The following is a 13,765-nucleotide window of genomic DNA, read 5'->3' as shown; positions in this document are numbered from 1 at the left end:
TCTGCTTTAATTGTATACACATCACTTTTTCTAATTGTGTTTCATTCTTGAAGGAAATAGAAATAGGACTTTCAGAAAATTTGGCCAAATGTGAACAAGCTGGATTGTTTTTCTTAAACAAATTTCCAGGCCATTTTTTTCGTCTTCCCTCCTTTTTATTATAGCACATTGTTAATTCATCCATCGCACAGACAACTCAGGGACACACAGACACATAGTTTAACATAATAAATTGATTCTGATCATTTTTCATTCCACATTTTTCATTCCACAGTTAAAGTTTTGGCTATTATTATTAATATTGGTTTAGTTTTATCCTAAAATTACTTAAATTCCTCATCAAAATGACCCTCAAGTATAAACCAAGTCCAGGCAATGCTATGGCTGTTCTGAACTGGTGATAGATATAGATACAGATAGATATATAGATATATATAGCAATATAGAATAATGGAAAGAAATTATGTAAAGGGGATCAGGGCTTTGTCAACACTATAACTCTCTGAAAATTCAAAAGAATGGGACTACATTCAGGGGAGAAGCTGGCAAAAGTTCAAAAATAGGAAAATCAGACCAGAAGAAAAGATATCCCCAATGCATCCCTGTGGGAAAAGCAGTTGAGCAGTAGCTTGGAATGATGGTGACTGCTTCACTCTAAGCTCCCTCCTTGTCATGTGTGGAGTGGAATATATTCAGTCTTCCCTGAGTTTCCCAACGCACACTGACACAAACATTTGGTTCCTGGTGGTAAAGGGAATGGAAATAATTCCTGAAGCCTCTGCATGTTTTCCCTACCTGGTTGATTTTCCATGTTATGTTCTGTTGTTATTTAAACTGTTTTGTGTTTGATATTAGCCCACTAGTATGGGATTACATAAATTTAAAATAGTAAAATCTAATTAACCATTATATTAAAAATTACTGTAACAGATTAGTTACAAAGACAGTACGAGTAATTTTCCTTGGTTTTTGGAATATATATTATTTGCTCGCTTGTTTTAAATTTCTGGTCTTCTGAGGGATTAGAGAACTTGTATAATTAAGCCAGAACTTCTTCAGTGGTTCTCATCCTTCCTCTAAGGCCAGTTCACTGTTTGGGAGGTGGGGGGGGGTCCAGGTCTAGGCCCCTGTTTGGTAGGGTGCCACAAGGCTTGACTCTCTCCCCTCTTCTATTTAACATCCATATGAAACCACTGGCTGAGATCATCCAATGGCACAGGGTTAAGTATCATCAGTATGGTGATGATACTCAGTTATATATCTTATCCCAGGCCTGAGAAGATATTTTCCCAATACCTGGAAGTGGTGCTGGTCTGGACAGGGAAGAACCAGCATAAATTCAATCCCCACAAGACTGAATGGCTGTGGGTTTTAGGGCCTTTTGGATCTAGTATTTTTCCATCATTAACCCTGAATGGGGTTACACCATCCCAGCCAGAGCTGGTGCACAATCTTCAGGTTCTCCTGGGGTCACAGCTGTTGCTCATGGAGTAGATGGCAGCCACAGGCAGGAGAGCTTTTGCACAAATAGATTTCAGGAACCAGTTATGCCCATTCCCAGATCAGGAGGCACTACTCATGGTCATCATGCCTTAGTCACCTCCGAACGGACTACTGGAAAGTGCTGTACATGAGTCTGCCTTTGAAGAACATTTGGAAGCTTCAGCTGGTCCAGAATGCAGTCGCATGTACAGTTTGGGGCACACCATGGTACACCCATGTAACAACACTACTATATGAGCTTTACTTAGCTGCTAGTAGGCATGGCATGGGACCAAGTTACTTGCAGGACTACCTCTCCCTGATGGTTTCTACTTGTCCCTCTAGATCTAGCAGGGTGAGCATGCTCTGGATATTGTTGCTAAAACAATGTCACCTGGTGAGTCTCTTCTCTGTTATGGGACCTGTCCTACGGAACAGTCTGAAATATGGACAGCCCCCAGTCTATTGGCCTTTCATAAGGCCATGAAGACCTAGCTCCTCCAGATATTGGAGTCAGGATGTTAGTATAGGGACTGTGGTAGAGATGTATGTGACTAGTGATTCTGTGGTTTTACTGAGCCACGATGTAGTTTTATTTGGTTTCTTTGGTTTACTGGAGTCCCTTGTTTTTACTTTGTTTTCTGCCCAGCATTTCTTGGATAGATGGGTGACTATATTAATAATTATTATTATTTATTTATTTATTAAACCTGTATGTCACCTGACTCTCACTAACTCTGGGTGGTTCCCAACAATCAAACAAATAAATTACAATCAAATCAATAAAACAAAGATAAAGATAAAGATAAAAGATGGCAAGTGCAATGAAGCGAGGGGCCTCACCCTTCCTCGCCAAAGGCCTGGGTGAAGAGCCAGGTCTTCACGGCTCTTCTAAACAACACTACAGTGGGGGCCATCTGGATTGTGGGGGGGGAACCTCTTTCCAGAGGGCAGGCGCTAAATTGGACTGATAAATAAATAAAAATAAAATGAACTTGTGTACATTCCAAAAAAATTGTCTATGCATTATTGAACTTTATTCCAGATAAGTTTTCAAAAGACTGCATCCTCTTAATACAAGACAATTATATATTATTGAATAGTTATATTTCTATCCTGTTCCCATCAGCATAGGTGAGTGACTGAGGATGAGAGAGAATGATAGGGCCATTTTTGTCTATTAAGATTGGTGGCAGGGGATTGGAGACCGAGTCATTCCGGTTTTAATCCATATACATTGCTATTTCTTAATCACATAATAAAGGGTCTTTTTTTTCAGCTTTTTTCTTTTTAAAAAAGTTTTATTTTTTTCATACTGTAATGACATTCAGCTATTCATACTCATTTAGCATAGAACCATTAGCAGAACAACAGAATATGAGATTTGCCACATTAATATATAGTGGGAAGAGGTGGATACCTAGTAATGGAGATGGCCTCATCACAGCCACAACAGTTCTGGCATGCTTCTCTCCCCCCTCATCTCTACTGGCTAAAACTACAAGCCAAGACACAGAATACACTATCACCCCCTTGGCTTTACCTTTACAAGGCTCTCCATACAGCACAGGCAACAAGATACTCCTTCTTGAGACAAAGACATAATGCAATTTCCTCTTGGCTAGTTGTTTTATAGCTTCTTAAAGTCTCAACCACAATTCCAATAACTGAAGGATGATTTTAGTAGTTTACTTGTAACAATGGAAAGGCTTCTGCACATGTGCAGAAGCTTCTTCCAATTACTAGAACTCCTTGGAAGATAGAGAGAAAGCAAAACAAAGCAACATAGCTATCTTGGTGTTAAAAATAAGGGGGTTACCTTGCTTCATAAAATAGCTTCAAGTCTTCATTGAAGTCAAGCACCCTCTTGAAAAATCTGTGTAGCCCTATAGACAATGTATTACTATCTATCCAAGCAAATTAAAAAATGCTTCATAGCACAGAAAAAAATCCAACATGTACCAGTTATATGGCATATGATTATGTCACTAAGTATGTTTCCAGCAAAAATGTGGTCCCAATCTTATATTTGTTGGGGAAAAAAGAAATGCCAAAAATAAGAGCGGGGCTGATCAGCATACAGAAAGGAACAAAATGTAAAATGTTGTGTGTTTGCCAATTTTCCCTAGAAATGCCTCCCACAAGACCATTTCCTTCCTTCCCATTTGGATTCATTTCTGGTTTCAGAACTTGATCTGAAAAAAAAAAAAAACCTCAGAAAATACAGGTAGTCCCCGGGTTAAGAACACCAGAGTTACAAATGACCAACAGTTAAGAACAGAGCCTACTGTAGCAAAATTCAAATTAAATACACAATGGTTCAAGTTAATTACACAATACTATTTATACAGTATTATACAATAATACTGTTCTGGCTTACATACAAATTCAACTTAAGATCAGACCTTGGGAACGGAACTCGTTCTTAAACTGGGGACTACCTGTATATTTGCAAGGAAGAATTTATGTAATGAACCCTAATTTTCTCTACAAGTATCGCCTTTCCCATTACCACTATGTTATATTATTTTTAAAAATCCAAGGACTGAAAAGCCTGTTTTCCCTTCATCACATTATGTGGCCCTTTGAGATACTTTACTCACATTTTTTTCTATAAGGACATGATGTCCAAAAATATGGTCTTAGCAAAATAGGATTTTGTGAACAAGTTATCATCTATTAAGAAAATATGCCTTGATATATGGTCAATCTATTTCTATCTTTGTATCCTATTAATATCTCATTTCTAAAATTTCCACAAAGCAAGCTCTTCAACTCTATAGTCCTACTGCAGGCAGTAATTTTTTTCATCCCACAGGTATATATCCTTTTCACATTTAGTCTAATGTATTACCTACACAAATTACTTTGCTAAAAATCTACAAAGCTTCCCATCAGTTCTTTTTGTGACTTAGATTCCTTCTAAACATTTTGCCAACTTTTTAAAATAATTATTTGTTCTGTATCTGTCTCCCCTTTATTGTTGATTCATGCAGATCAAGTACCACCATCACTACAAATTGTTCTAACATCGGTTATGAATCAGCTGTAACAATATTGTAAGTATAACTTTTGCCTGTAGCAAATTTCAGTTTTTTCCATAGTACTGAGTACTGTGATATATACATCTGAAACACAGAGACTATCATGCCACTGATGAAATTATTCATGTGTCCTGGAATGTTTTAAAAAAAAAAAATAGAATACACAGCCCATTTTACTATACAACTCCAATATTCTAACTTAAATACAGGTAGTCCCTGGGTTAAGAATGGTCAGGTTACAGAGAACCCATAGTTAAGAATGGAGCCTGTTTTTGCAAAATTCGAGTTAAATATACAGTGATTCAAGTTAAATACACAATGGTTCAAGTTCATTATACAATACTACTTATACAGTATTATACAATAATACTGTTCAGACTTACATACAAATTCAACTTAAGGACAGATCTTGGGAACAGAACTCGTTCTTAAACTGGGGACTACCTGTATACTAATAAGGGTATTTACTACTAAGAATAGTGAAATTAATAATTAAATTATAAGAATGATATATTCTAGGATTGCTTTTACTAAAGAGGACCAAAGTTCAAAAGATTCACTACAGGTTGATAAAATCAGAACATAGTAGTAACATTTTTCTGAGACAAAAACTTGCTTCACTACTGGTAAGTCATTATAAAAATTCACTAATTTAAATATTAAATTATTTATTGCTTTGCATACAAAAAGAACAGGTGATCCTATATGGAATAATGCTAAATCTAATACAATATCACAGGTTGTACCTTATCCACTGATGCATATTTATTTTCCATCCTTGGATTTTAAGGTGTGTATGTTCACCAAGTTTTTTAATGTATGCAATGCACTGACTCCAGGCTGTTCTCACAGCTCTAGATGCATTAACTAGTTGTTCTCTGCTTCATCAGAAATTAGGCATGCCTCAGCATGTCATGATTCACCAAAACATCAGGTTGGTTTAAACCTGTTGAAGGCTTCAACAGAAAATCCTTATATTATTAAAGATAATAATATGGATATTTTTCTTCAGGAAATACTGGGCTTCCAAACCCTTTAGTATGGCCTAAATGAAGCAATACATAAAAATGATTAAGCTTCTCTCAGTAATGGAAAAGCAATATCAGATAGCATTAATATAATCAGCGATATGACATTCAAGAATTGTCACGGTCTGCAAAACTCTCTTCTAGATTGCTGTAAGGAAGGAAGGAAAATACTATCCCTGAATAAGTTCTACAGAAAAGTTTACAGATCAGACCCAAACCATCACAGCGCCTCTGTGGTTGCAGCTGAACTGCAAGTATTGGTTTAAAGAACTCAGAATGGATGAAATGTATAATAGTGTAAACAATCTTGTTAGCAGGAATTACAGATTTTCTGGAGGAATCAACCAATCAAATCCAGATTACTGAGAGAAATGGTAATTAGGAAGATGATCTGGAATGGAAATGGGAATGGATTTTTAATCAAGGAATAATGGAACGACTGGAACCACTGGCATCCACTGAAGTGAAAGAGAGCAGACTGACAAAAGCAGCATTGTGTTGTAAACCCTACCCCAGGAATAATGGAAGCTACAATCAAAAGCACCTTAGCTGCTTTTAATGATAATGCTAGACTACCTTTTCACATGTGTTTTGGTCAGTTTGATACTTCATCTAGAATAGGGTACAGTATCATCTTGATATAACACAAAGATTTCATTTCCTTAAAGATGGTAAGCAGTATATGTGTCATCTTATCAAGGAATCCAGATTATTCTTACTTTATAAGACTAATAAAATACAGTGAGGCATATGATGTTGACAGCCATTCAGCTACCAGTTAAGGAATGGAAGCAAGATTCATGTATTTGTCAGCAGATGGGACAGAACTAGGGCAATTCAGATGAAATAACAGCTCATGCATTATAGGTTGTTACATGAATGAAATGGTGTATGCCTGGGTTTATGCACTTCCCTCTCCTTCATACCCAAAGAGAGAGTTAAAGCTTTCATTCCCTCACTATCAACAACTATGGTTTGTTGATACTTTTTCAATCATAATCTAAGAATAATATATTGTGTCACCTCATTCATGGTTTATAATCTGGACCTGGTCTTTTCAGTGACAACTTCTAGACTTATTGCAGTAGAAAATTTGCCATCTCTTTTATAATGAATAAAATATATTTAATGATAAATGAAGTATTTCCTTATCCTATCACTTCTGAAATAGGAAGCCGTCATGTAAACTCAGTAAGAAATAATTGTCTTTGGATTTTTTTAATATTAGGGTATACACATCCTAACACTGACCAACTTATTCCCCTTTCATGAGCTATAAAGCTGAACTTTTCAACAATGTGTAGAAAACTATTGCAGAAATGAATCTGAAGGAGAACTGAGATAATCAAAAATAAACTTATGAGAGAAATAACTCTCAAAACATTGGAGGAAAACATCTGGGTCAGCACATATTAAATTCATAACCATAATTCCTAGATATTATGAGAGCAAAGGGGAAGCAATCTAAAACCCCATTTAACACATTAGGTTCACAAAGCAGCTTTCCCAAGTTAAAACTCTAATAATTTTTAAAAAGAAGTAGAAAGTTTAAAGCTGTCCATCCAATCACGAAATCAAAATTCATTCCATACAAATTGTAGAACTTATGGGCCAGCCATGAAAAAGACATATCATATACTAATACTTTACCTACACAAATTTAAAACAGCTTATGAATTCTAGAAGAATTACAGCAAAGAATTCCAATTCCATGGTTGGCTGGAGAAAACAAACCCTTGCCCCCTTCTCACTAAACTTAATCTGCTACTAGTTGTCACCACTAATAATATTGTTTCTGGTGGAGATGGAGCATTCTTGATCCTACTTGTCTCTTTAGACATTTCTCTGAAGACATTACCACCAGTATCATGCTTGAAAATGAGTTCTATTCCTCATTCTGCAACAACTTTTCCATTTTGGTAAACACAGTCAGATGATTGCTTTAAATCAGCAGTATTCAAGTTTGGAAGTAAAGATTCATTAACACCTGGGCAGAACTCTAGACAAACCATCATCCCTCCCATTTAACTTAACAACCGCTCTTTAATTAGTTGGCATTTATGATGCAGAAGCCAGCAAAAGCAGTCATCTAGATGGAATTTTGGATTAGTAATATAAGGTATGGTACAGGTTTCCATTTTTGGAAATGGATTTTATGTTAATTATGACATGATTGTTTCAATTTGGCCTATTCATATTCAGAAAAAAAAGTTCTATAGCTTTTCTATCAATTCTGCTTAAATCAGAAGATTAAATATGGTGTAAATAAGTCCACTAAACAGCCCTTGTAATTTTTTCGCTATGTCATCACAACCTAATAATTGGTTAGAGCTAACTAGAATTACCTGATTCACAAGCGTGCTACAGCAGCCTTAATTCAAGATTTAGATCTTGATTAATCACAATTTGACCAACTGTATGTTACAGAAAACCATATTTATAGAAATAAAAATTGAAATTATTAAGAGGGGAAGAGGAGGAAGTAAACATTTACAATAAAATCTTGATATTTAAAAAAAATCTTGATATTATTAAATCTATTAAAAAATATTTCAAAATAAGGTCAAAAGTTTCAAATGTGATTTTTTAAACTGGAACAGATGAGCAATGGATTGGAGAAACTATCATATCTATATAAACATATAATACTGGATGTAATCATTTATTTTAAGTACCCAATTCTCAGAATATTTACTAATGACTATGCTAGCTATGGAATTCTGGGAATTGAAAGCCACACATCTGGAAGGCAACATAAGGAAAGCTGTCCTAGGTAGAAGTATGTGGGACAGATATGTCCCATTAGGAAAATAATCTAACACAGGACCCAATAAAATAGGATTTGAAATCAACTGTTGTAACTGAAAATCTCATTTTAGGAATTAATTACAGTAATATGATCATTTAGTGCTCTAGCGGGCACACATGCACACACACTGTTTATGAAGTGCAACCTATCTGTTTCAGAACTTTCTATTTTGAAAACTTCTAAGTTGTCTAGAATTTTAAAGTAGTCTAGCATTTTGAAAAATGAACTGCAGTTCTAATAGTGTTATTAATATAAATATTAACATAAAGTAATTCCATGTATGTTCAAATGTGTAACATTCCATATTTTAATCTCCAAAATAAGTTCTAAGCAAGTATCTATGATAAACATCTAGTACTACAAATGGGGATTTTGCTAATCTTAAGGGCAGAATTAATTTTAAGGTGGAAAATAATTTCCAGTTTTGAACGGTTATCTACTTCTTATCCAGAAACAGTATTTTCTGCCAATGAATGTACTGTATATACTGTTCATGATAATAAAGGGACCATTTTTCCTGAACATTTTAGATGAGGAAGATATTTCTCCAAAAACATGCATTCCATTGCAGGTTCAGTAAGTTAAATGGTGTGTTGTTTCCCAAGTCCATACTGGTTCATAAATATTTTTTAAATGTACACATGCTATCCAATGTATAAACATGTACTTAAAACAATATACTGAATTCAACAGGTCTCAAGTTTGTACAATCAGACTAATCCTGAGAGAGTTAAGAGCAGCTAACCTTACTGAAACCAATAAATAATATGACATAAACTCAGGCCATGCAGTCATGCATAGCATTTAAAATTGGTACAACAGAAGTCTTCAATTATAAGAAGGTGAGAAACGGAGAATAGATTGTTATTTAAACAGTAAATGGGCCAGTTTGAGATACTGAGTCATTATCTGGATTCACAAAACTTCATGGACATTTTTTTTCCACATCACAGGAATGTGAGCTGCCTTATTAAGTTAACTTTTCCTCTTAGTCTGCAGGAAAATTACATTTAATTTATGTCAGCACACTTCAAATTCTTCCATTAGATTATATTATTTAAAAATAACAGTCAAGAATAGGGGTCCACAAACATTCATGCCAGATAACCATACACATAATTCTAGCCTGTTGCATCTCCACCCACTATGGAAAATGAAAGCTACTTATGCACATAGTACTAGAGAATCTCTTCAAAATGGTAGTCTCACTTTCTAGAAACAACTAGCTGCCAAGTCCAGAAAAAATGTGAATAGTTTGCTTATTTTAACTATCAGCAATTAATACATCAAAGCAGAGATGGCTGTGTTGTCATAGGACACGTTACATCCCATATACTGATCTACAGACCAGGTATGCTTTGTCCAATGTGACCTCTATTATACATGATCAGGCTGTATTATAAAGATGGTATCACTTACAAAAAGAGTTTCAAATGTAGAACATATGTTATCAGACAATGTGAGATAACAAATGTAGAGATCAGGCATGGGAAGTAGTTTTCTTCTTGAAAAATATCTTAAAAGACCAAATTAGTTCTTTATCCTTCCACAATACTGCACCAATTTATATGAAACATATGTCTCATTTATTTTCAGTCCATTTTCTAAAATAGACTGAATTTTATTTTAAAAATCTCTCCTTAATTGGCAGAATTCCCAGGTAATTCAGCTGCCACTTGGTCATCCTAGTTTTTGAAATTTATCTCACAAACATGTATAGATCTGCCCTAAAACACTGGAATTTAAAGTGACTGTTTTGTGAGCCATTATTCTGTTTTACAATCTTAAATGTAGAAATTTTATCTGGTTTGATAACAATAAGTTTAAAAGTGGAGAAAATTATTTAAATTAGAAAGAGAATCTACAAAAGATAGGTATAGTATCTTTCACAGAATTATTTTTAAATCAGAAGGTGTACCATTTAGAATGTATGTGAGTGCTATCCCACCATGTACTGCTTTTAAATAAATCTTATTGAAATAAATGGACCACCAGAACAAAGATGAGTATCTTTTAATTAGCAGAAGAGAAGTTCCTGCATACTACTTTCTTCAGTTAGATTGACTAATTAAAATTAAAAGTTATTTTCAAATGTGTCCAAAACAAAACATGGATAGAGTTAAAGTTTTAATAGAACTTCTAACTTTATCAAAATGTCTTATCTTCCAAATCAAATGGTTTTAAGAACCCCTCACTATAATGAATGCTGCCTGAGGCCATTTGGTCTCCTAAATGAAGATACCTTTATTTTTGGTGGAAGGAATAGATATATCCCTTTTAAGAAGCAAACATCTGATTTTTCAAATACTTCCTTCTCATCCACATTTGATCTTTTTTTACCAAATTCAAATAACTGTACTAATAAAGCTACAGCCAGTAACAATGAAACAATAATTATCAGGCTCTTTTACTCAAAACTACCCTTTTGCAGCCTGCTGTAGTGCCTGTTTATATTTTTAATGATGAAGACTTATCACCCTTCCCACTATGTATTGCACTCTAAAATGGTGGCCATGTCTGCCTAGGATTCTAAAAGAAAAGATCTCTCCAAACTCCAGTGCAATATATTTATCCATTTTCAACTTTAAAATATGGATACCTTTATTAAAATCAAGCCAGATGGCTCTAGAATGGCCACAGAATTGCTTTTATAGCTACAGAAAAGAGGGAAATAAGGAAATCTTCAGCTTTAGCTCAACCACAATGCCAACATGGAGGGCAACACCCAAGCAGCTGTCTCATTTAGGTCTTTACACAATGATTGCTCTAAGTATTTATATTGAAAGCAGCAGTGTAGCTCTAAAGAATTTGACAAAACTTAAACTTTGTTTGACAAAGTACCTGACCAGACACAAAACTACTTTCAAAATATCCAACTTTATGAACTGGCTGTCTCTTTCTAGGTATACAATTTCCTCTAAAACTACTTTCATTGTAGAACTCCACACTTTTTAAACACTTAAAAATATATCATATAGCATACACTTTCCATAAGTGCCTGCAAGGAGAAAATGTAAATCTAGTCTTGCAGGGAAGTTTTTAAGCCCTTTATGAAGTTAAAACATTTTTAAAGCTGCACCCATGATGCCTAGTTAGATCTTCCGCTTGGATAGAAACAAAAGCTTCAACTGCTGTTTAAAGGCAGTGCCCACTAGCGACCCTCGGAGAAGTCATCCCAAGAAGGCCCTTCAAAAACAACACCGAGATAACTTCTTCCTTTGATCTAAAAACCCGGCAGCTTAGAAATGTTGCGTGCGTGTGTGAGAGAGAGAGAGAGAGAAAGGGAGAGGGAGAAACCGAATAAAAGTACGCGTTTGTTTCTTGCTTCCCAAATTGTCAGTTAGACCCCACAAGGCAACTTTACTTGGACCGCGGAGGGTGGCGAGCGGGCAGAGTTTCTCGAGTGGAGTCAGGGGCCAAAGCAAGAGCGATGGGGGAGCTCGCCGGCAGCCATGTTTGTGGGTCTCCCTCGGGGAACCGAGCCTCGAAGCCCGCTTGATTATAAGAACGGCCAAGCGACACCCCACACTCCACTCTCAACCGAGCGAGGTGGGGTGGGGTGGAGGAGCTATTCCGGGCTGCGAAAACAAGCCAACCTGAAGCACACAATGCTTTTTAGGATACCGGACTCCTAGGATGGCGAGGCGAGGAAGGGGCTCCCCCTGCCGCCCCGTTGTTCCCCCTCACTACCCCCGCGACGGAAAGCCTCGAGCTGTCCCTGAACAGATGGGTAACAGGGAATCCCTCTTAGGAAAGGGCGCACTTTTCCCCGTGATGTCGCGGGGGGTGGGGACGAAAGAAGGAGGGGAAGCTTCGTGCAAGAGGAGAGGGCGGAGGAAGGGGGAGTTGGGGGAAAAGTTTCTGAGCAGGGACGGACGGGGATGCCCGGCAGCCGAGTTCAGTGAAAGCCTGGGGAGGGGAGAGGTACTGGGGTCTCCGGAGGACCGCGTCGAAAGGGGCGAGTGGCCGGGGAGACGACTGGTCCCCAGTCTATTTTCACGCAAGGCTTCCCCCCTCAGCGCCTGCCTGGGGTGTGGGCAATAGATCGACCCTGTCCCGCGGGTCGTCGTCAAGGTTCACTCACCGGCGGTGGCCGCACCTTGCAGATCCCGGTCCGCTCGGCAATGGGCCGGATCTTGTGGATAAAGCCGAAAGGGTCCGCGAACTCTTCCCAGCTCGGCTCGAAAACGGGGCACTCGGGCGGCGGCAGGAACTCGGCCATGGCCAGCTAGATCGCCGGCAGGACGGGCAGCTCCGACTAAGGCAACCGTTCCGAACAATCCCCCAACAGCCAAAGCGTCGCTGAACACCTCTAGAATGGACCGTGTGCCTCCGCGCGAGAGGGAGGGAGGAGGAAAAAGAGTCCGTGGCTGAGGACAGGCTCTATGAGAAGTGCCCCCCCCCGCTTTTTCTTAGGGGCTGTCGTTCATTCTCACCACATGGGGTGCCAAGCCCTCCTTCTCCTTCCCACCCCTTTGTTTGGGGGTCGGGCGGCAAGACTCTTCTAAAGCAGTTAACAGAAAACAGGGCTATATCTCCTCACTTGCAGAAGGTTTCTCCCCCGGCGACTGTGGCTGGGGTTTAGGGCCTACTGGGCCCAAAGGATCGCAGGTTGACAGGAAGAAAGGCTTTCGGCCTCTGTACCGTGGCTCTCGCGGCGGCGGATGGGACGATTGGGAACGAGGGCCAGGCCTAAAGGCCCGATGGCGAGCAGTCTCCCATTGTTCGGATTGGTTCAGTCGAACCCGTTGCTACAAACTTTAGTTACCTTTAGTTGGTATAATATGTACAGTCGTGGATGGATGGGACTCTGAGGAGTACACCCTTGGCTTGAATTAGCTGAGATTGCTTAAGAAACCGGGGTGTGTCTTGGCCTGGATGCACGTACTCTTGCAGCCATGTGCACAACAGATTCACTCCATTTTCTACCTCCAGCTTTAATTTATGTCTGCCCCATTTACCTTTTCTTTGTTTTTTTCCACATAGCTATAAAATCGTTTTGAATAACTATTTTGGTATGAATAAAGCCATTTTCTATCTCTGAGCTATTGAGATTCTCTAAGTATAATAAGAAAACATGACATATGAAAACAAAATAAGCCTCCTGCCAAAATCTCAGGCATAGTTTTCAATTTAAAAATAAAGGCAAATTTCTGACACACATCCCTCCCAAATCTTGCCATCCAGATCAAATGGTTCATCTGCCTCCTTTCCCCACCCCTGCAGCCCTGAAATGAGGAAGTGCCATAGAAAGTCATATTTGTTTTATTATACTGTTGTTGACTGATATCAATTTTTATCAAGTTTTAAGTATCAAATGGTCATAAGTAGGATAGGGGAGAGATCAGGGTATCAATTCTTCTGAACCCTCTACTATTTTTGGTAAATTAAAAGGTATATTT

The 13,765-nt window shown here is 37.8% G+C and overlaps 1 protein-coding gene across 5 annotated transcripts in view; it reads right to left on the bottom strand.

The window, feature by feature from the left end:
• The window catches only part of KDM5B (lysine demethylase 5B), a 75,425-nt gene extending 62,631 nt beyond the window's left edge, over window positions 1–12,794 (bottom strand). For 2 of the 5 annotated variants that reach the window (XM_088154295.1, XM_088154296.1), the window contains exon 1: window positions 12,448–12,781. In XM_088154295.1, the coding sequence (XP_088010421.1) occupies window positions 12,448–12,585 (138 nt within the window). In that variant the 5' untranslated portion in view covers window positions 12,586–12,781. Of the gene's footprint in view, window positions 1–12,447 lie in introns of all 5 variants that reach the window. The other 3 variants (XM_088154299.1, XM_088154298.1, XM_088154297.1) reach the window with 3 other exon arrangements.
• Window positions 12,795–13,765: the final 971 nt, after the last annotated feature.

The sequence above is a fragment of the Python bivittatus genome, unplaced genomic scaffold (genome assembly GCF_059951505.1).
Source record: "Python bivittatus isolate LINGU-HERP-01145 unplaced genomic scaffold, Pbiv_v1 ctg000700_np1212, whole genome shotgun sequence".
Classification (NCBI taxonomy): domain Eukaryota; kingdom Metazoa; phylum Chordata; class Lepidosauria; order Squamata; family Pythonidae; genus Python; species Python bivittatus.
The sequence above is the reverse complement of the archived record's forward strand: the minus strand, read 5'-3'. Positions and strand labels throughout refer to the sequence as shown.